This window comes from Equus caballus, chromosome 30, assembly GCF_041296265.1.
Source record: "Equus caballus isolate H_3958 breed thoroughbred chromosome 30, TB-T2T, whole genome shotgun sequence".
NCBI lineage: Eukaryota > Metazoa > Chordata > Mammalia > Perissodactyla > Equidae > Equus > Equus caballus.
Genome location: NC_091713.1, coordinates 12,064,026 through 12,085,497, shown reverse-complemented (window position 1 = coordinate 12,085,497; position 21,472 = coordinate 12,064,026). Strand labels below are relative to the sequence as shown.

The following is a 21,472-nucleotide window of genomic DNA, read 5'->3' as shown; positions in this document are numbered from 1 at the left end:
TAGGAAAACCCAAATGTGACAGAGGAGAGAAAAATAGGGACACCAGGGAAGTTCCAGCCTCTAAAACCTTTGGTGACAGCAAACAGTAAACACAGCCTAACTCTTCTAACTCCTAGCCAGATAAACACAAAACCTCGCATTAAAGCCCTATGCATCACAGGTTCTTTTATCCAGTGTATCGTGGCCTGCTTTCAGCAAAAGAACTAAACGGCAAAAAACACAGTTGGAAAAGACATGGCAAGCATGAGAATCTGACTCAGATATGGAAGAGATTTGGGAATTATCAGACATGGAATTAAAAATAACTATGATTAAAAATTTAACAGCTCTAATGGAAAAATGGACAACAAGCAAGAACAGACAAATGATGTAAGCAGAGAGATGGAAACTAAGAAAAAATCAAAAGGAAATGTGAGAAATCAAAACACTGTAACAGAAATGAGGAATGCGTTTGATGGGTTCCATAGACTGGACACAGCTGAGGAGAGATCAGTGAACTCGAAGATATGTTAATAGAAACTTCTAAAACTGAAATGCAAAAAGAGAAAAGAATGAAAAAGAGAGAACTGAATATTCAAGAACTGTGGGACAACTGCAAAAGGCATAATGTACATGAAATGGGAATACCACAAAGAGAACAAAGAGAGAAAAGAACAGAAGAAATATTTAAAGTAATAATTACCGAGAATTTCTCAAAATTAATGATAGTCACTGTTATGGATTGAATTGTGTGCCCTCAGAATTCATATGCTGAAGCACTACTCCCAGTGACTTCAGAATGTGACTGCATTTGGAGACAGGGCCTGTAAGGAGATAGTTAAGGTTAAATGATGTCATGAGGGTGAGGTCCTCATCCAATATGACTGGTGTCTTTATAAGAAGAGACACCAGGGATTTGCAAGCACAGAGGAAAGGGCACGTGAGGACACATGGAGAAGATGGCCTTCTGAAAGCCAAGGAGAAAGGCCTCAGGATAAACCAACCCCACCAGCACCTTGATCCTGGATTTCCAGTCTCCAGAACTGTGAAAAATAAATTTCTGCTGTTTAAGACACCCAGTCTGTAGTATTTTGTTGTGGAAGCCCTGGCAAACTAAGACAAATACTAACCCACAGATGCAGGGAGCTCAGAGAACACCAAGCATGATTAATATAAAAAATCTATAGCTAGATATATATTCTGCCAGCCCTGGTCATCTAGTGGTTAAGATTTGATACTTTTAGCACCACGGCCCAGGTTTGTTTCCCAGTCAGGGAACCATACTACCCATCTGTTGGTTTTCATATTATAGTGGCTGCATGTTGCTGTGATGCTGAAAGCTGTGCCACAGGTATTTCAAATGCCAGCAGGGTCAATCATGGTGGACAGATTTTAGCGGAGCTTCCAGGCTATACTGACTAGGAAAGAAGGACCTGGCTACCCACTTCTGAAAAATATGGTCATGAAAATCTTAGGAATAGCAGGGGAGTATTGTCTGATACAGCTGGAAGGTGAGAGGATGGTGCAAAAAGATCAGGCAGGGTTCTGCTCTGCTGTACATGGGCTTGCTAGAAGTCAGAACCAACTTGATGGCACTAACAAAGACATATTAGATTCTAAATGCAGAAAACCAAAGACAAACAGAGAAACTTGAAAAAAGCTGGGGAGGGGGCATTGTGTAAGGAGGGGACACTTTACATATGGAGGACAAAGGATAAGAATTACATTGAACTTCTCATCAGAAACCATGCAAGCAGGAAGAGAGTGGAGTGAAATATTTAAGTGTAGAAAGAAAAGACTACCAACCTAGAATTCTGTATTTTGCGGAATCATCCTTCAAAAGTGAAGGATAAATAAAGACTTTCTCAAACAAAAATTGAGGGAATTTGTTGTCAGTAGACTTGCCTTGCAAGAAATGTTAAAAGAAGTTTCTCAGAGAAAAGGAAAGTGATATAGGGTGAAACTCAGATCTGCATAAAGAAAGGGAGACCTTTAGAGAAGGAATAAGTGCAGGTCAAATAAAATCTTTTATTTTTCTTATTCTTAATTGATCTAAGAGATAGATGTTTGTTCAAAATAGTAATAGCAACAATATATTCGGTGATAATAGTTTATAGCTAAGTGAAAGGAACGAAAACAGTGTTATAAGGGATGGGAGGGAGAAAGTGGAAATATTCCTCATGAAGTACTTGTATTATCTGTAAAGTGTATCGTGTTATCTAAAAGTGGATTTGGATTAGTCGTAAATGTATATTTAAAACTCTATGACAACCTTAAAACATTTAAAAAGAAGTATAACTGATACTAAGAGAGGAGAGAAAATGGAATCATATAAAATGTTCAGTTAAAACCACAGAAGGCAGAAAAAGGGTGGAAGCAAAAAATAAAAATACAAAGAGAGATAAAGAAAAGGGAGATGAATAGAAGACAGTTATGAATATGATAGTTATAAATCCAACTATATTAATATCCACTTTACATGTGAATGATCTAAATACACCAATTAAAAGACAAAGACTGCCAGAGTGGACAAAAAACATGACCTAACTATATGCTGTCTACAAGAAACTTACTTTAAATATAAAGACACAGATAGACTACAAATAAAGGGGAGGAGAAAGACAAGCCATGTTAACACTAATATAAAGAAAACTGCAGTAGCTAAATTAATTTCAGACAAAGCAGAATTCAAAAAAGGAAAAATTTTTAGGAATAAACAAGAGCATTACATAATGACAAAGGGGTTAATTCTTCTTGAAGACATAAAAATCCTTAATGTTTATGCTCCGAACAACAGAACATCAAAATACTTGAGGCACAAACTGAGAGACTTCAAGGAGAAATAGACAATAGCAATTATAATCAGAGACTTCAACACACATCTATCTGTAGTTGACAAATCCAGTGTGCAGAAAAATCGGTCAAGACGTAGTTGAACAAAACAGGATGATCAATCAACTGGATCTATTTGACATTTACACAATACTTCATCCAACAACAGCAGAATATACAATATTCTTGAGTTCGCATGGAACATGGACCAAAACAAGACCACATTCTAAGCCATAAAACACACTTTAACAAATTTAAAAAAATAGAAATTATACAAAGACTATTCTCAGACAACAATGAAATTAAACCAGAAATAAATAACAGAAAGATAGCTAGAAAGCCATGAAATGCTTATAATTAAACAACACTTATAAATAACATATGGTCAAGGAAGAAGTCTCAAGAGAAATTAAAAAATAGTTTTGACTAAATGATATTAAAAATACAACTTATCAAACATCTATGATGCAGTGAAAGCTATGCTTAGAGGGAAATTCATAGCATTGAATAAATATATCGGAAAAGGATAAGAATCTAAAATCAATAAACTAAGCTTCCAACACATAAAACTAAAAAAAAAGAAGAGCAAATTAAATCCAAAGTAAGCAGAAGAAAAGAAATACTAAAAAAATTAGAGCAGAAATCAATGAACTTCAAAACGGGAAACCAATAAAGAAATTCAACAAAACCAAAAGCTGCTTCTTCGAAGAGATTAATATTAATAAACTTCTAGGCAAGCTAACAAGAAAGCAAGAGAAGACATGAATTACTAATATGAGAAATGAAAGAGAGGCTGTCACTATTGATTCTATTGACTTAAAAAACGTAGTAAAGGAATATTGTAACCAATGTAGTCCACCGATTTGATAACCTAGAGTAAACAGACCAACTTTTTGAAAGACACAATCTACCAAAACTCACACGAAGAGAAAAGGATAATCTGAATAGGCTTAAATCTATTAAATAAATAGAATTAATATTTGATAACCTGCCAAAACAGAAATCACCAAGCTAAGATGATTTCACTAGTAAAGTCTACCTAATATTTAAGGAAGAAATGATACCAATTCTCTACGATCTCTTCCAGAAAATAGATGCAGAGGAAATACTTCCTAATACTGTGAGGCCAGTGTTATTCTACTACCAAACCACAAAGAGACATTACAGGAATGGAAAACTAAATATCAATATTTTCATGAACATAAAGACAAAGATCCCCAATAAAACATTAGCAAATCACATCCAACAATGTGTATAAAGAATTATACGCCATAGCCAAGTGAGATTTAGTCTTGTTATGCAAGGCTGGCTGAGCATTTGAAAGTCAATTAATGTAACTCATCACATTAATAGACTAAAAAAAGAAGAACCATGTGATCATATGAACAAATGCAGAGAAAGCATTTGACAAAATATAGCATCCATTCATAAAAAAAAAGTTAAAACCTTCAGCAAACTAGGAATAGAGAGAAATTTCCTCAAGTAGACAAAGAACATCTACAAAAAACTTACAGCTGACATTTAACTAAATGGTTAGAAACTAGATGCTTTCCTGTTAAAATCAGTAACAAAGCAAGGTTATCCCCTTGTACCACTCCTATTCAACATTCAACATCTTACTATAAGTCCTAGCTAATTCAGTAAGACAAGAAAAAGAAATGAAAGGTATATTGTTTGGAAAGGAAAAAAGAAAACTGTCTTCGTTCACAGATGAATGTTTGTTTATGTAGAGAATCCAAAGAAACAACATCAAACAATTTTTAGAACTAAGTGATTATAGCAAGTTTGCATGATACAAACTTGTTTTTTTAATATACCAGTAATGAACAATTGAAATTTGAAATTAAAAGTACAATACCATTTACATCATCACAGGAATGTAAATAGTGTGATAAAAAAATACTTAGATACGAATTTAAGAAAATGAGTTTTTTGTTGTTAGAGCCAGATCCAGTGGGCAGAAAGTCAATTCCAATTGAGTCAATTCTAACTCCTTGTTACCCTGTGTACAGCAGAGAGGAACCATGCCTGGTCTTTTGGGTAATGCTCTGCCTCTATTCATAGGGTTTTCATGGCCAATTTTTTAGAAGTGACCAAGTCCTTCTTCCTAGTCTTAGTCTGGAAACTCTGCTGAAACCTGTGACCCTGCTGGTATTTGAAATACCTGTGGCATAGCTTTCAGCATCACAGCAACATGCAGCCACTATAGTATGACAGCCAACAGATGGGTGGTGTGGTTCCCTGAATGGGACATGAACTTGGGTCATGGTGATGAGAGGGCCACATCTAAACCACTAGACCACCAGGGCTCGGTATATAATTCCTGGTTGTCAATTATACCTCAGTACAAAACGCTGATGAAAAATATCAAAGAAGAACTGGATGAATGGAGAGAGAGTCCGTGTTCATGGATAGGAAGACTTCATACCTTGAAGATGTCAGTTCTTCCCAACCTTATCTGCAATCCCAGTCAAATCCCAGCAGGTTATTTTGTGGGTAGTGAACAAATATTTCTAAAGCTTACATGGAAAGCAAAAGGCTCAATACTGAGGAAGTACAGATTTGGAGGATTGCCATTACCTAGTTTCAAGAGTCACTATAAAGCCACAGTAATCATGACAGTGTGGTATTGGTGAAAGAAGAGACAAACATATCAATGGAATGGAATAGAGAGCCCAGACACAGACCCACATAAATACAGTCTACTGATGTTCAACAAAGCAGCAAAAGTAATTCAAGGGAGAAAGAATAGTCTTTTCAATGGTGCTTTCAAATGGTGCTGGAACAACTGGACATTCACATGAAAAAAAAAATAAAAGAATCTAGATTCAGACCTTACAACTTTCACAAATATTAACTCAAAATGAATCAAAAACCTAATTGTAAAACACAAAACTATAAAACTCCTTAAAGATAACAGGAGAAAATCTAGGTGACCTGGGGTTTGGTGATGATTTTTAGATATCATACCAAAAGCACAACTGATGAAAGAAAAAACTGATAAGTTGGACTTCATTACAATTTAAAACTTCTTATTTGTGAAAGACACTACTAACAGAATGAACACAGAAGCCACAGACTGGGAGAAAGTCTTTGCAAAAGCATCTGATAATGGACTGGCATCCATAATATATTAAGAAATCTTGAAACTCAACAATAAGGAAACAAAAACCAAGTTAAAGGGTGAGCAAAGATCTAAAAAGGCATCTCAACAAATAAAATATATAGTTGGCAAATATGCATATAAAAAATTCAATGTCACATGTTATTATGGAATTGCAAATTAAAACAACAAGATACCACATCTATTAGAATGGCTCAAATTCAAAACACTAGTAGCACCAAATGCTGCTGAGGATGTGGAGCGACAGGAACTCTCATTCATTGCTGGTGCAAATGCAAAATGGTACAATCACTCTGGAAAATCATTTGGCTATTTCTTACAAAGCTAAACATAATCTTACCACACAGTCCAGTAATCACTCTCCTGGGTATTTTTCAAAATGAGCTGAAAACTAATATCCACACAAAAACCTGCACCCCAGTGTTTATAGCAGCTTTATTCATAATTGCCAATTGTGGAAGCAAACAAGATGTTCTTCAACTGGTAAATGGATAAACCAACTGTGGTATACTCATACAGTGAAATACCATTCCATGATAAAAAGGCAATGGGCTATGCTTTCATGTGAAGACACGGAGGAACTTTAAATGCATCTTTTTAAGTGAAAGAAGCCAGTCTGAAAAGGGTCCATGCTGTATGATTCCAACTAGATGACATTTTGGAAAAGGGAAAACTATGGAGTTTTCCCATAAACAATAAAAAGAGCCGTGGTTGCCAGGGGGTGCAGAAGGAGGAAGGAAGGGATGCATAGGTGGAGCACACGGAAGTTTCAGGGCAGTGAAACCATTGTGTAGGATCCAGTAATGGTGGCTACATGTGATCATACATTTGTTAAAACCCTCAGAATGTACAATTCAAAGAGCAAACTCTAATATAAAAGTATGGACTTTAGTTATTAATAATGTATGAACATTAGCTCATCATTGTAACTTATGTACTGCACTAATGCAAGATATTAATAATAGGGAGAGTGTGGATAGGATTGAGGTGGTTTACGGGAACTCTCTGTACATTCCGTTCAATCTTTTCGTACACCAAAACTTTTTCAAAAAACAGAAATTAAAAAAAATCTATTCATTAAAACATGGTTTTAGGAGCCACTAATACCTGGCTTCAAAATTAGATATAGCAGGGATGGACACATCAAACGAGGATGACAAAGGCTTTGGAAGTTCTATGGAGGTTATGAAATAGAATTGTAGAGGCCCTTTTAAAGCTCTTATGAAATAAACAGCTTAAAAATTAAGTGCCAAAAGAAGGAAACTGGAACTGAACCCTCCCCACTATGGTATTAATGGGATGAATTCATTGGAAAGCGTTGCAATATTTAGGTCAAGAAATAAACAATATCTACTTTTAGAAAAGTAAAGATCTTCCATTTTCCGCAGCGTCTTGAATTCTCATTTTTCCTATATTATATATCATAGAATTATAACTGTATCAATATACAAAGATTTAAGGCACTGTTATTTTGTCACTTATTTAAGATTTAAGACACAGTTCTGAAGCTATATATGCTATTAATTTGATTTAGTTTATGCATTTATTTCAAGGTTCTTTAAAATTGGTTCATGGTGTATTTGATCTCTCTAATTAATCATAAGTTGCTTGTCACCCCCCTGCCCCAAACACAGAACTTTGGATACGGCCATCTTCCTACCAATGTTAACCGACCAACTTAAAATCTGTCCTTGAAGGAAAAATGACTGTTTATCTCAAAGCTGCCGTCATTATTCTATGTCAGCACACAATTGCTGTGACTAGTGAATTAGAACATTTTCTTTCTGCTGGCCTTTCATCATCATCTATGAAAAATGTATTAATTCTCTATATCCTTTTACTATTCCTTTAGCACGGTTTTGACAAGGGGAGCTCAGCGTGGTCTAGTTCCTCAGTGCCCACGAGCTACAACCTCCCTCCATCTCGTCGAAAGCCTCCCTAAGAGCCTGAGCGAGGACAGGCCTTTGGCTAATATTTTCTGAGGCACAAATCATCACCCACAAGAAGAAGCAAAGTTCTGGACAGTTTTCACTGCTCAAAGGTCTTCGTGTTGAGAACACACCTGTCTCTCTGCGCCTGTCACGTGTTGGTTTCCATTGCATTAACCTAGGATGAGGTGAGTAAGGCACTTGCCTAGAGGGCAAAAGTTGAGGGAGCGCCAAAAAAGCCACTAATCAAGAAAAACAATATTTCAATGTAATATTTTAAAAAAGTAAAATGAATCCAAAAAATCTATGATGAACAAACATCAAAATATTAAGTAAAGACAGGCTCCAACAGGGCAAGGATTTGGGGGAGGTGAGTGAGGTGAGACATGCAAGTGTGAGGTCGGCTCCTGCCTTTATTGGAAATTTTGATTTCTGGGCATTGAAGTCCTAGTTGGACTTTGGAGATTCAACTCTCAAAAGAGGCCAACCTGAAGTCATCGGTCAATGTGGGCTCATTTGTAGGAACCTCAGTGTGCAGTGTGTGTGCCCAGAGATGTCAGTAAGCATCCTGTCGCTGGCTTCTGTTTCACTTTGCTACCCTTGCTACTGTTTCCACTTACCACAGTTCTCAAAGCTTCCTCACGCCTTGGCCTCCAGCCCTCACGGCAAGCCCTTGGTGCTAGATCACTCTTGATGCAAATACACCTGTGGATGTCCATTCCTGACTCCATTGTAATTGGCTTGGACTGGAGTGTTTTTTGTACTTGAGTAAAAATATCAGAAATCTCACCCAGCTTGATTTTCAAAGAATGGTGTTCAGAGAAATGTAGCCCTGTAGTCCACATTGGCTTGTCCTAGTCATTAAACATGACCAACATATTCTATTTTTCTACAAGACCAAGGTAACCATGAAAAAGTGTTTCTCCAGATAAACTGATCTGTAGAGGTTATTTTCTGCAGAACCTACCTAGGAAGTTGGAATTGGTGGTGGAAACAGAAGCTGGGATGCTAATAAAGTGAAAGAAACAATCTTTAAGCCTGCTTTAAGCAATCAACTGCCCCAAAGTTGTCTTAGAAAAGACAGCCTAAGTAATCACTGTGCTCTGGGCCCCACAGCCCATCATACATCAATATCCTCTCTAGAGGAAGGAGTCCACGTTTTATAACAGTGCTCTTTAAACAAAGGCAGTAGGAAATTCAAAGTTGGATGATTCAGATTGCTGCTATGATTTATTTGCACCTAAAAAATCATTGAAGATGAAACATCATCGCCTACAGCAGTGGTACAGCGTCTGAGATGACTATCAATTCACTTCCTCTCATTTTCTTTCATAACCTCTTATTGAGTAATTATTTTATTCTTCACCTGTATATAATCCATGCAAGCTAGACAAAAATAGGTATACGTTTATTCAGGAGAGATTTTTTTGTATTACAATACAAATATGGTAATAAGACTATGTCTATAGTTAGTTAAATTGCAGACACTTCACTTTCGGGGAGAAAGTTTAGAAGATGAGTCCCTCTGAAATGGACATCAATAAGAGTTACTGTGAAACTGAATGACATTAGTCATTTTGAGATGACTGACTTTGAGAGATGTTCTGTAAATGATTTGTTGTGTAGGCCATGACATTTCCTCAGGCTTACCATTGAAACATCGGTCTACTGGGAGTCGAGGAAACATGAGCTGTAATTGTAAACACTAACATATTTATGAAAAACCCAAAAGATGGCTAGAGAAAATACTGAGAATAAGATTTTTTTTTTTTTCAGTGAGGAAGATTGGCCCTGAGCTAACATCTGTTGCTAATATACCTCTTTTTGCTGAGGGAGATTGGCCCTGAGCTAACATCTATGCCAAACTTCCTCTGTTTTGTATGTGGGACACTGCCGCAGCTGGATGGCTGGATGAGTGGTGTGTAGGTCCGTGCCCAGGATCTGAACCTGTGAACCATGGGTTGCTGAAGCTGGGCACACAAACTTAACCACTACGCCACTGGGCCAGGCCCCAAGAATAAGAATTTGCTTTTCTACAAGGAAAAGAGACAGTGTGTCTGTCAGGCAATAATGATGATGAGCACAAAACAATTTCAATTTATTGAATATGAGAGAAGCAATACCAGTTTCCTAGGCGTATTGATTTGGATTATTTCAACAACTTTAGAAAGTCAGTATTATTATTTCTGCCTGAAAAGTGAGCAGACTGAGCCTCAGAGATGTTATACACCTCACCCAAGTCACACAGTTGGTGTGTGGTCGTGACAGTATTTGAGGTCAGGTCTGTCTGCCTCCAACACCTGGGTCTTTCTCCCTGAGCTCCTTCTCAGCTGTCCAACAGTTTCCTCCACTAGAGTTTCATGTTCTTTAGTGAGACAATCCCCAGGCAGCATCCCAGGTTGGACAAAACGCTCCACAAAGTTCTCCATCACAGGTCCCCAAATCAGCAGTTTTTTTTTTTAGGAAGATTAGCCCTGAGCTAACGTCCATGCCCATCTTCCTCTACTTTATATGTGGGATGCATATCACAGCATGGCTTTTGCCAAGTGGTGCCACGTCCGCACCCGGGATCTGAACCGGCGAACCCCAGGCCACGGAGAAGCAGAACGTGTGCACTTAATCACTGTGCCACCGGGCCAGCCCCCAGCATTTGATTTTTAATAACCTCATTCTCCAAGCACCTTGGAGTTTTGAGGAATAGGCACCCTGGATGAAGAAATCAGCATTCCCAATACTGGAAAGGAATAATCTATACTCTCTATTAATTCATCAGTATTCTGATTTTTAGATTATTTTCCATGAGTTTTGTTAGTTTGAATCTTGGACTGACACCTGACCACTCTTGGATGAACTACTAAATTCATTTCTAAAACGACAAACATGAAGGACAGCACCATTGGTTTTCTATGGATTTTCCCCCAGTTTTCTTACAGACACGTCTTCCTAGGAGCGATACCAAAGAAAGTCAGGCTGCTGTGAAGCTTCTCGCTGCCTTTGCATATGCTGGCCCTCAACCTCAAATGCCTTCTCTTCTAAAAAATACCTCCTCCTCCTTTCAAATCCAGCTCAGGTGCTCTCAGTTCTTTTGTGAAATCACTCTGGAATCTCTCGAGTCAAGTCAATCTCTCATTCTTTAAAACTTCCATATAATTTTGCACACACCACCGTTACATTCACTCGGCACTCTACAGTAATTCCTTCTGTATATTTCTCTTTTCTCATCCAGCCTATGAGCTACCCAACAGAGCAGATGAAGTCAGAGTCACCTTGTTGTCCCAGCTCCTACTGAAGCACTTGCACACGAAAAAATCCTCAATGTTTGTAGAAATGACATTTAAAAACTGTGCAATCTTATCTTTGAAAGCTGTAGCCTTCAGAAAGGTGTAAGAAGATGAGTACTTACTACGGCGTATTTTCTCATTGAAGAGTTTAACTGAACTCATGGCTGTTGAACAGAGTTCATTCTAAGTTCACTGAACTTAATTCTTTACTACTAAGTTTCTCATTGTATCCTTTCTTTTGCTTGCAATTGGGCTCTCCATGTTTAACACAACCTTCTGCTTACAGAAGCACAGGATACTTCATATAATAGCGAGAAAAATGGAGGCTTACAAAGTCAAGGGATTTACCCCAAGTCACACAGCTAAGTGGGAGAGGTAAACTAGAACTCTGGTTCCCTGAGCCCCTTTGTTACTCTTTCCAGTAGACCAAGGTGCTATGGAAAGATAATAATAATCTTTTTAAGCTTGTTTATAGCTCTTTAACCTATTTAGAAGAAAACTTACTTTTCTTTAGTAGTCGCAGTCACTACACCATGGAAAAAGTTACCACCAGCTTTGGTAAGTTTCCAAACAAGGTCATTCATAAATTCTGTGTTCGAAATACTGGTCCGATACTGAGAATTGTGGCTTTCTTTTCCCAATGACAAAGCAATAAAATGCAAGGACATGCCCAGACTGGCTGTCAATAATGAAATGAGGAGAAATTGCACTGACCGTAGTCTGTGTTTTCCGGCTCCCAACAATTTGATGGCCAAAAATAGGGTGTCTGTGAAAATCAAAGAAGTGGAACCCAGTTAGACACAAAGAATTAGTAGAGTTTCTGGTTTATGAGCTGTGTTTATCTTCAGCAATTATCTGGAACAGTTTGCTAATCAGGTATGCTTCATAATCCGGAAAAAGTACCCAGGGAGGCACTGTAAGGGTTTTCTCCTACATTTACTTTGCTGAGCAATTGTTCAGCCTCCAAGTACGTGCAGTACCAGCAGGTAAGTAAAATGTTGGACATTTGCTGCAATTTTATATCAACTGACATACAGGTAAAAGGTCTGATTGCATTATTCAAACAAAAAATGTTCATCTGCAAGACGGAAAACAGAGTGCTATATTCAGCGAGACTCAGGATGAAACATATTTAAATATAACAAATGGTTTTCTATGATACGTGTATCTCAACATTGCCTTCAGTAAATTCAAAGGCTCTGCCCTCAAAATCTTTCCCTAAGATCTGGCGATCATTTGCCTGGCTCCATTAATTATATAATGCGACTCTTTACATTATCCTACTAGAGTTAAACAACTTTTCTCCTCACTTCTAAAGACATTTATTCATGAAGAAAGTTATTCCTCTAATCTTTTAAACTGCATAAACCAGAGATCATTTTTTAAAAATGAATACTGTCTTAGTTCATTGAGGTGATTAACTATAGACAAAAATCTGATTCAGTGAAATTCTAGAAACTGATTGACAAAACTACAAAGAAGATGTCTGATCAGGAAAAACCATATTATTGTCATCGACATTTTATCATTTCTAAAGGGACTCTTCCTGCCTTGCTAGTGAGACATGCTTGGCTCCAGATCTTGAGGCAGCTCGGTGACCATTTGTCTTCTCTACCAAACTGTTTCCTCAGATGTCGATGGTGCTGGGGCTCCATGGGATGGTGACTGCTGACACCAGCTGTGTGGCTTAATTATACTTATTAGTCAGTTATATTAACTGTCCACATGTAACGAGCACAATTGGGGGTAATATCTGATTATGTGTTTGATAATTCTACCCTCCAGAGGAAGGATTCTCAAGGAAGGGGAAAAGAGAATTGGGCAGAACCGCTTGAATCTCCAGGCAGAGACTTTCCACACTGCCCGAGACTGCTGGGGGATTCTGATGGACCCTCTGCTCTTTCTTGAGAACTGATGCAATACAATAAAGAAGGCTACCAAGATGAGTTTTACACACATGTGAACAAAGTTACAGCAGGAATTTAGGGGAAAAAATGCTGAAACACTAGACAAAGAGGGGATATCAAGGCTTTATACAGGCCCCCCTTCTCACCCAAGACTCACTTGACTCTGGGAGTTGGAGCTTTGAAGATTTGGTTTCTTAGAAATTAAAATGGGGTCAGGATTCTGGAGGAACCATAGGAGGACAAAGTATTTAAAATCTTGCTTTCATGTGGGCTGCTAGTTTTTGAGATACTTCTCATAGAGTGCTTTATTCCCTTTGGGCTGCTTCTTTATTTTGGGAGGGGTGTGTGTGTGTGTGTGTGTGTGTGCATCTCTATCTAACTTTTAAAATATCTATTCTTGTCAGACACATACTTTTTTGCTCAAAACCACAAAGAATGTTCACAAAGGCATTCTTACAATTTTTCTTTATTCTTTTATCATTTACTTTAATGAGAATTTCCTGACTGTAAAAATAAAAGAATGAAGCTATTTTACCCTGTGATATTCTATAGAAATGCCATAAAACCAACATTCTTCACCAATATTGCAAGATTTTCCCTAGGAAACATGTTGATTTATAGTAGAAGACAATTTAAAGAATAACGAGTCTTTATAGTTAGTTGGAATCTAAAAACCTACTTTTACAATTCCACTAGACTTTAGGACATTTTAATGTATGAGTTTCTCTGCTTTTCAGTGTTGCTTCTTTAGCTGTGATAAAACTGATCCCAAGCTGTCCAGCCATTGCTCAGCAATCTTTGGTACATATACTAATATGATGAAAGTCATGAAAGGGTCTTGGAGAATCATGTCAGATCTCAAGTCCAATTAGCTAAGAGAAGATAATTAGACAATTGTGAGTTTACAGTAAATACAAAAATTACATGATTAAAAATGTACTGAAAAATTGAGACAAATTTACATACTGTCGCATGCCAATGAAATTAAATTAAGAGTTCTGTTTGTCTCAAACTCATGCCCTGAAGCTTCTTCAGATTCCTAATGATGGTTAGAATCGCAATCATTTTCTGAGGAATTGTAAACATGGTATTACATGTTTCCCATTTTAATTCATCATTTTTAAAATCCTTCTAAGGAGTTGCATTTCTGTTCCCTGTAACAAAGAACTTTCTATTGCTTGAAACTAACACAAAAATGGAAGTCAACACCTTAAACAATAATGTATTTTTTATTATTAGTGCTGTTCAAATATTGACTGATCAATGCCTTGGTAGACATTATAGGAGGAATTCAATTCTCTTGACTTTTCTGGTTTTTTGTTTGTTTTTATGATTATTATTTATTTAATTCATTTTTTATTGCAGTGACATTGGTTTGTAACCTTATATAAATTTCAGATGTACATCATTATATTTCAATTTCTGTGTAGATTACATCATGTTCACCACCCAAATGTTTGTTTTTTAAATCTTTGTTTTAAGATACTATGATTATTAGATTCACAAATGTCTTATTTAGATCCTATTTCAAATGTGAATGTATCATTAAAATATTTAACATTTAACATTAACTAATGCAGTTTAAGAGCTTTTCTATCTATTTGCCTGTCCATCTATCTATCTATCATCTGTCTAGGCCCATTGAACTTGGTCACCTTCTGCCTATACCTAGTAAAGATGTAATTCATTTTTCACTTGCACCCATTCCCTTGCTTTGTTCTTTAGCTCTTTAAAACAGTGTCTCTTTTTCTCCAGAATACAGGGTGGTCCATTCCCAGGTTTGCTCATCTTTGACCCATGAGCATGACTTACCACATTTAACCTTCTCCGCCTACTAATTTCAATATGAAAATGACAAAGCAGAGTTAAATGTTGCCAATTATGCTATTTCAAGCCAGCATCACTAACTTTGGGCCATGTCTGAGCTAGTTTGTTTTAAGGGAAATTTTTGAATTAGATAATTCTCAATGGACAAATAGACTATATTTAATGCTTGGTTTATATACATGTTCATTTATACATAGATGATTTTAGTTGTAATATGGATTGTGAAGATGGATAAAAGTTGATATTTTTGTCAAAAAAATCATTCATTCAGAATTTGTGAGAATTTTTTTTGGCCTAAAGTGTACTTATAGTCTCTATGTGAAAAATTTATAAGAAAATAAAATTATATGGGAAATGTAACCTTACAATAGAAAAGTAACCCCTTTAAAAATAAAAAAATGTTAGTAACACATAAACACTTTGCTAATTACCAATAATTTTTATTTGTTAAAATGGTAACCTTAGGACCACAAGTTATTCTAACTTAATGATAAGCTGTCTTAAGCTACCATTACTCTTGATTTAACTGTATAAAGGATAAAGCTCCATTATTTTAAAGCCTTTTAAAATTAAGTATTTAACTAATTTAAATTGCTTGAATACTTACATCAGTATCTCAATTTCAGGATGTTGCATTTTCTCCTAACTATTCAGTGCAGAAAGCCCTATGATCATTTGCCTTGGATAAAACGGTCCTAAAGCAGTGGCAGTGAGAGTGTTGTAGAGGACAATGACCTTTGAGAACAATTTTTTAAAACATATTCTCTCTTTGTTCTCAGTCTTCCCAAGCAAGTTCTTAGGCACCCAGATTACCATTTAGTCATTTATTTATATATAAAACATCTAACGATATTCAGAACAACTGAGTGGAATGCTCCAGTGTCTGAAAGTTGGACAATGGGGAGAATCCTCCAAAAATACCTGTAGAAATTAAGCTGGAGTTGGAACTCTGGCATGATATGTTCCCTAATTTTATAGGCTAGAATCCACTAGTCACTTATTAATGAGCTATAATGTCTAATGAAATGTAGAGTACACTTCGCATAAATCATTGTGAACTCAAGTGTCAGCTGCATGCTCAGTGACTGAAATTAGAGCTAACAATCATTTCCTGAAAGAACAATAGCATCTGTCTCATTTGAGAATGACCTAGAATGACTCTTCTCAGCTGGCAGGTTATCTAAGGTGTCCTCCCATCTCAGATAAGTATATGCACACGAAACATCATGCATGTCGGTCTTCACAGACTTGTAGAAGGGCCTCAGATACCTACATGTGGAGGGCTTGTATGATTAGTTAAATTCTACCCTGGAGCTTCAAGTGTTCCCACGAGAGTTTGCTTGGACTGAAGATGGTTCTGGATCACTGGTGGGGTTACAGAGTATAGCAAATTTAGTTACATCTCTCAACTTGCTTCCTAGTAGCTAAACGTACCTTACAGACGAAGAACTCTCCATATTTCTGAATTCCCTTAAGTCACTCTCTGAATTTTTCTCAAGCTTTTTATATAAAATATAACTTCAATAATCACACAATTTAGCTTTCACAAATCATCTTTAAGTACCTTCCATCTTTCTCTGTTTGTTGCTTTTTATGTCTTAAATTTAACATTAATTAGTTTCTAACTAGCCTAGTCAAAGTAAAATGTCATAATTTTAGAAATTTCTATAAAAACAATTAACATCAAAATACAGACTTCTATTTTACTATTAAAGAATACTTTCATTAAACTTACTTGAAACCGGTAAAAAGTACCATCATCCTTGAGTGTGAGGACGTGATCTGAGATCGGAAAGAAGTAGCCATGGGCAGCCATTAATGTTCCCAAATGGAGCGCCTCCACTGTTCCATGAAAACAAACAAACAAACAAAATATGAAGGCCTTTTTCTTAATTGTTGATTTACAAGAGTAGAATCTTGCCTTGTTCCCTTTTGATCACATTCTTGTATTCGAATTCTCAGCATCCTGAAAATCCTGGCTTTGTCATTTTCTTCTTCTTTCAGCTCTTTCACACCAGGTATATGATGGCTCTGGTTCCTGGCGCTTGCTGTGCAATGACCAACCTCCCCCGATGATGACCAGCCCACAAGGACATGAAGTTATGGAACGTTGAAACTGGCAGATTATTCTGAAATCACAGAATCTGGCTCCTTCATTTTATAGATGAGACATATTTTGCTATATGTTAATGTTCTTCCACAAACTATTCGATTTGGCATTTATATAGCATTTTAAACTTTTTAAAGTGTTCTTACTTTTAGATCCCCCATGGCCTGTATCCTTGAACTCTAATCCTATCAGCAATTTTTCTAATGACATGGATCATTATCATGTGATACTAAGGGAATGTTAAGGCATCTGGAACCACTTATGCTAAACTAAGTAAGCTTACAGTTTGTGATCATCCATACTGCTCTAGCATTTACTATTTTATATACATTATTCTAGATATGGACTATGAAGAGGTGTATTTGACAATGAAAACATTATATTTTCCCAATAGAGAGGGAAGTCATTGGAACATAATAGCGTAATGGTCATACTTCTCCTACAGCAACCAACAATTTCCTCCAACAAAAGGATTAATAAATTTTGGTTAATAGAGATTATTGCATTTATACAAGGACAACTTAAGTTTGCTAACTTAAAGTTTAGAAAATATGGAACTATGCAAAATAGTTTTTTAGTCCAACATAAGTATGTATGTATAAAGAAACTACAAAAAAGTCAGATTGATTTATGTCTGTATATCTTTATATACCATTTATTTATAGATTTATTTCTGTTTCTTAGACAGGTAGCTAAAATCGTTCTTTAACTGTGGGATTCTTACAGCAGCTTCAGGACCATGTGGATATATCTACATTTCCAGCCGTCCTTCATGGGGGGCTTTGACACTCCAGCCAGTGCTGAGTCACCAAACTGCTTGCTCTGGCACAGCTAAGCATAAGAGTCCCCTCTCTGCCCTCCCCCACACACCTATATTGGCTAATAATAAAATAATTGTTCAATTTAATCTGTCATGCGGTACTATGATGCCCTTTTTAATTGTTATTTAGCAACTTGCAAACATTTTAATTGGCAACCTCTTCTACCTCTGGCCTCTCACTGCCTTGTTCTTGTCAATAATAATGACTGCCAATCATCGTCTTTGCCATGTCCTTGGATGACTGCTATTAAGTGTCGCAGTCATCTTCTCTACACTCCCAATCAAGTCCCTCCATGCACAGAATGTTCTTTTCCTACAAAGGAGCAATTTTTTCATCAATAATATATATATATATATATATATTTTTTTTTTTCATCAATTCCATATCCTTTTACTTCAAAGTCAAGACTTTCTCAAAGTCTGTACTCCTACAGCTATATACCTACATATTCTGTGATTCTTGTTATAACTTTGGAACTAGTGTGATGTGGAAAGAACAAAACGTTTGGAGACACCCACTAGTTTTTGTTACCTAAATTCTCTGTGCCTCTCCAATTTATTAATAAAGGTACTAAGTCCACCTTGCAGGGTCGGCATGAAACTCACGTGTAAAGAAGCTGGAATAGTGTAGATACTCAATAGATGGGAGCCACTGTGTTTCATTTTTTCACCCTGAATGATTTTTACTTTTCTCCAAAGTACTCTCAGGAGATGCACTTTCATAAATTTGCCTTCAACTAGGCTGAGTGAGAAAAGCTGGCAGTCCTAAATAGCATCACCATTTATATCTCCTTTTTTTGTGGATTATTTATAAAGTTAAAATGGGAAGAGGATCTATGAGGATTCCTGGCCCACAACAATGAGCAGGTGCTTCCAGCCTCGCTCGTGTTCTGAGTCCCTGAATGCTCCTGTCAGGTGGCGGTGGGCAGAGCAATGTATTACATCCATTTCAGGATTTCAAGGTCAGGTGGCCCACCTATCTTGTTATAACCATCTTTATTCATTTTATTCCCAGCAGTCCGTGCCCCAGGAAAATAGTATTAACATGACTTTCCAGAAAGAGAAACTGAGCTGTGGAACATGAGGAAGTATGCAGAGTCTAGATACAACAGAGGAAAACAGAGATGCCCAGAAAGATAAATAGCACAGAGCTTCTGAGCTCTAAACATAGGGAAGTGTGACTAAACCAAAACAAAGAAACAAGAAAACACAGTTGGATGCTAAAGTATTGATGAAGATTAGAAAAATGTACTGAAAGTAAATATATTTGTCCCTCAGTATCCCTGAGGCATTGGGTCCAGGACCCCCATGGACACCAAAATCGTGGATGCTTAAGTCCCTTGTGTAAAATGATGGAGCATTTGCATAGAACCTACACACTTCCTTCTGTATACCTTAAATCATCTCTACATTACTTATAATACCTAATGTAATGTAAATGCTATGTAAATAGTTGCTATGCTGTATTGTTTAGGGAATAATGACAAGAAAAAATGCTTGTACATGTTCAGTACAGACGCAACATTGTTGGCCTTTTGATCTGTGGTTGGTTGAATCTGGAGCTGCAGAATGCATGCATCCAGAGGGCCGGCTGTATAGGAAGGCTCTAGAGCAGAAAATCAGAAGCAAATGAACATAAGTATGGTCTTACCTTCCTGCTTCCGCTAGATACTAACTCTATGATACATCATACATTTCTAGAGGGCAAGGTGTGTGTGTGCAGGCTTTCTTCATGTCTCACGACAACAACGAGCCCTGCAGAAATGCTTGCTGATGAGAGTAATAAAGTGAATTACCTCATCATCTTTACCTCATTTTTTGAGGCACAATACTCTACTTTTGTTTGATTTCATGATATATATTCTCATTTCACTACTCCTGCAAGAGATACTCACGCTTTATGACTTTATTAATAAGAAAAGTTGATTTTGATAAATTTTCAAAATGCCTTGAATTCAGTACATATATGCTTTTGGGGGTATCAATAAGACAAACATTTAGTTTCTCTCTGGTTCACACATACTTCAGATGTAGAGGTCAAATTAAACCATTTAAGTTCATATTTAAGAGAACTGAACTTCTAACAAAGCTCATAAAATGATTTCGAGGTCACTGGTTAAATAGTCACCTAGAGACATTTAGATTATAGAAGCTACATGCTCTGTCACAGGACCTCAGAGAACCCGGCCCCAGGACAGAGTAAATGCTTAGATGAAACCTCAGGGAGCTTGGGGATTTTCTGCTTCATTTCAGACTGTGAGCTTGGCGCTTAGAGTAGTAACAGCAAAAGTAGCTATGAAATCAATATGTGCTGAACGAGCGAATAAGTACATTTATGAATAAATGACACATAAAGAATATGAAAAACATAGCATTGCATGAAAAAATACTAAACTAGTTATTTTGTGTAGTGATAATGAGCAGCTTGTTCAGCTCTTCCAAGATCCTGTAGATGTTTATAATCTCTTCTCAAAATATTTTTATAAGCTTTTGAGGTGGGCTTTTGTTGGTATCTTATTATGGGAAAAGATAATAGTGGAATATGTGGCATAAATGCCTTTAAGGGATCTTAGAGTGGGCTTGGGCTAGTGTTCTTAGGTTGAATTGTTTATTGTTAGTGATAAATATGGAGCTACACTTCCCCATGGTCCCGCATCTCCTGATTCTCAGCACAGCCTTAATCTAATAAGAATCTGGAGGACCGCTGACAGTCTCGGAACAAAGTGTTGAAAGAGTTTAATGAGTAATCCATCAAGATTGCCCTCCCAATAATGGTACACCAGATGGCTCTGCAAAATTATGCTTCTCGGCAAAATAATCACTAATTAATCTTCTTGAACATGTGTTATTCGCGTCACCCACACAGCTAAATAAAGTTGAACAGCAAACCTGCCATAAGATTCCAGTTTATTTTTCGTTTGGATTTTCAAGGCACGAACAAACTGAGAAATAAAAATCCATCTCCAAATAACTGTTACTATGTGAACAGTCCTGGGTAGCTTTTGTTAAGCCTGATGTAGTCATCGCATTACTTCACCCCAAACCCTGAAGCAGTAGAATTATCAAAATCCTTTAAAAGCAAAAGGAATTCTACATAACATAATTTGCTTTTGAACTGCAACTACTTCAGAAAGTTAATAGGATGAAAAGCACGTTATATAAAAGCAGGTTATATAAAGACTGTGTCTTCAGTTCTATATTTCTATATACATAAATATATATTTTGATGTTCAGTTCTATATTTGCAACATATTTTCAAAACTCAGTAATGTTTTCCTTATCCAGACATCCCACTCCTGGCTCCTTCAGTCCCTTCGAAATACAGCCCATAATTTTGAAGTGATGGAAAAATGCCTCTGAGTTAAGAAAATACTAATTTAAAAATCTCACTAAATCCTATATTTTTATTCCTATCATGCATTACTTACCTTTATTTTATGCATCTCTATTAGATAATCTGATTGTTTCCTTATCAGCACACAAGATACTTGCTATAGCAAAAATGTGAGTGTCTGAGGAGAAATATTTTAGAAGGAAAGCCACTCAAGAGAAAAAATGACAGCTGATGATATGGTATCAAGGAAAGAGAACAGCTAAAAAGCAGACAGACTTAAGTTACTAAATAGCAAAATAACAGGCATTTATCATGATGATTCTGAGTCAT

At 36.7% G+C, this 21,472-nt stretch overlaps 1 protein-coding gene across 9 annotated transcripts in view; it reads right to left on the bottom strand.

The window, feature by feature from the left end:
- Positions 1 to 21,472, bottom strand: part of RGS7 (regulator of G protein signaling 7) — a 487,753-nt gene that overhangs the window by 113,673 nt on the left and 352,608 nt on the right. For all 9 annotated transcript variants that reach the window (XM_023632432.2, XM_023632434.2, XM_023632435.2 and 6 more), the window contains 2 exons: positions 16,614 to 16,720; positions 11,859 to 11,910 (listed from right to left, as the gene is read on the bottom strand). In XM_023632432.2, coding sequence (XP_023488200.1) covers positions 11,859 to 11,910; positions 16,614 to 16,720 — 159 coding nt within the window. The remainder of the gene's footprint in view (positions 1 to 11,858; positions 11,911 to 16,613; positions 16,721 to 21,472) is intronic.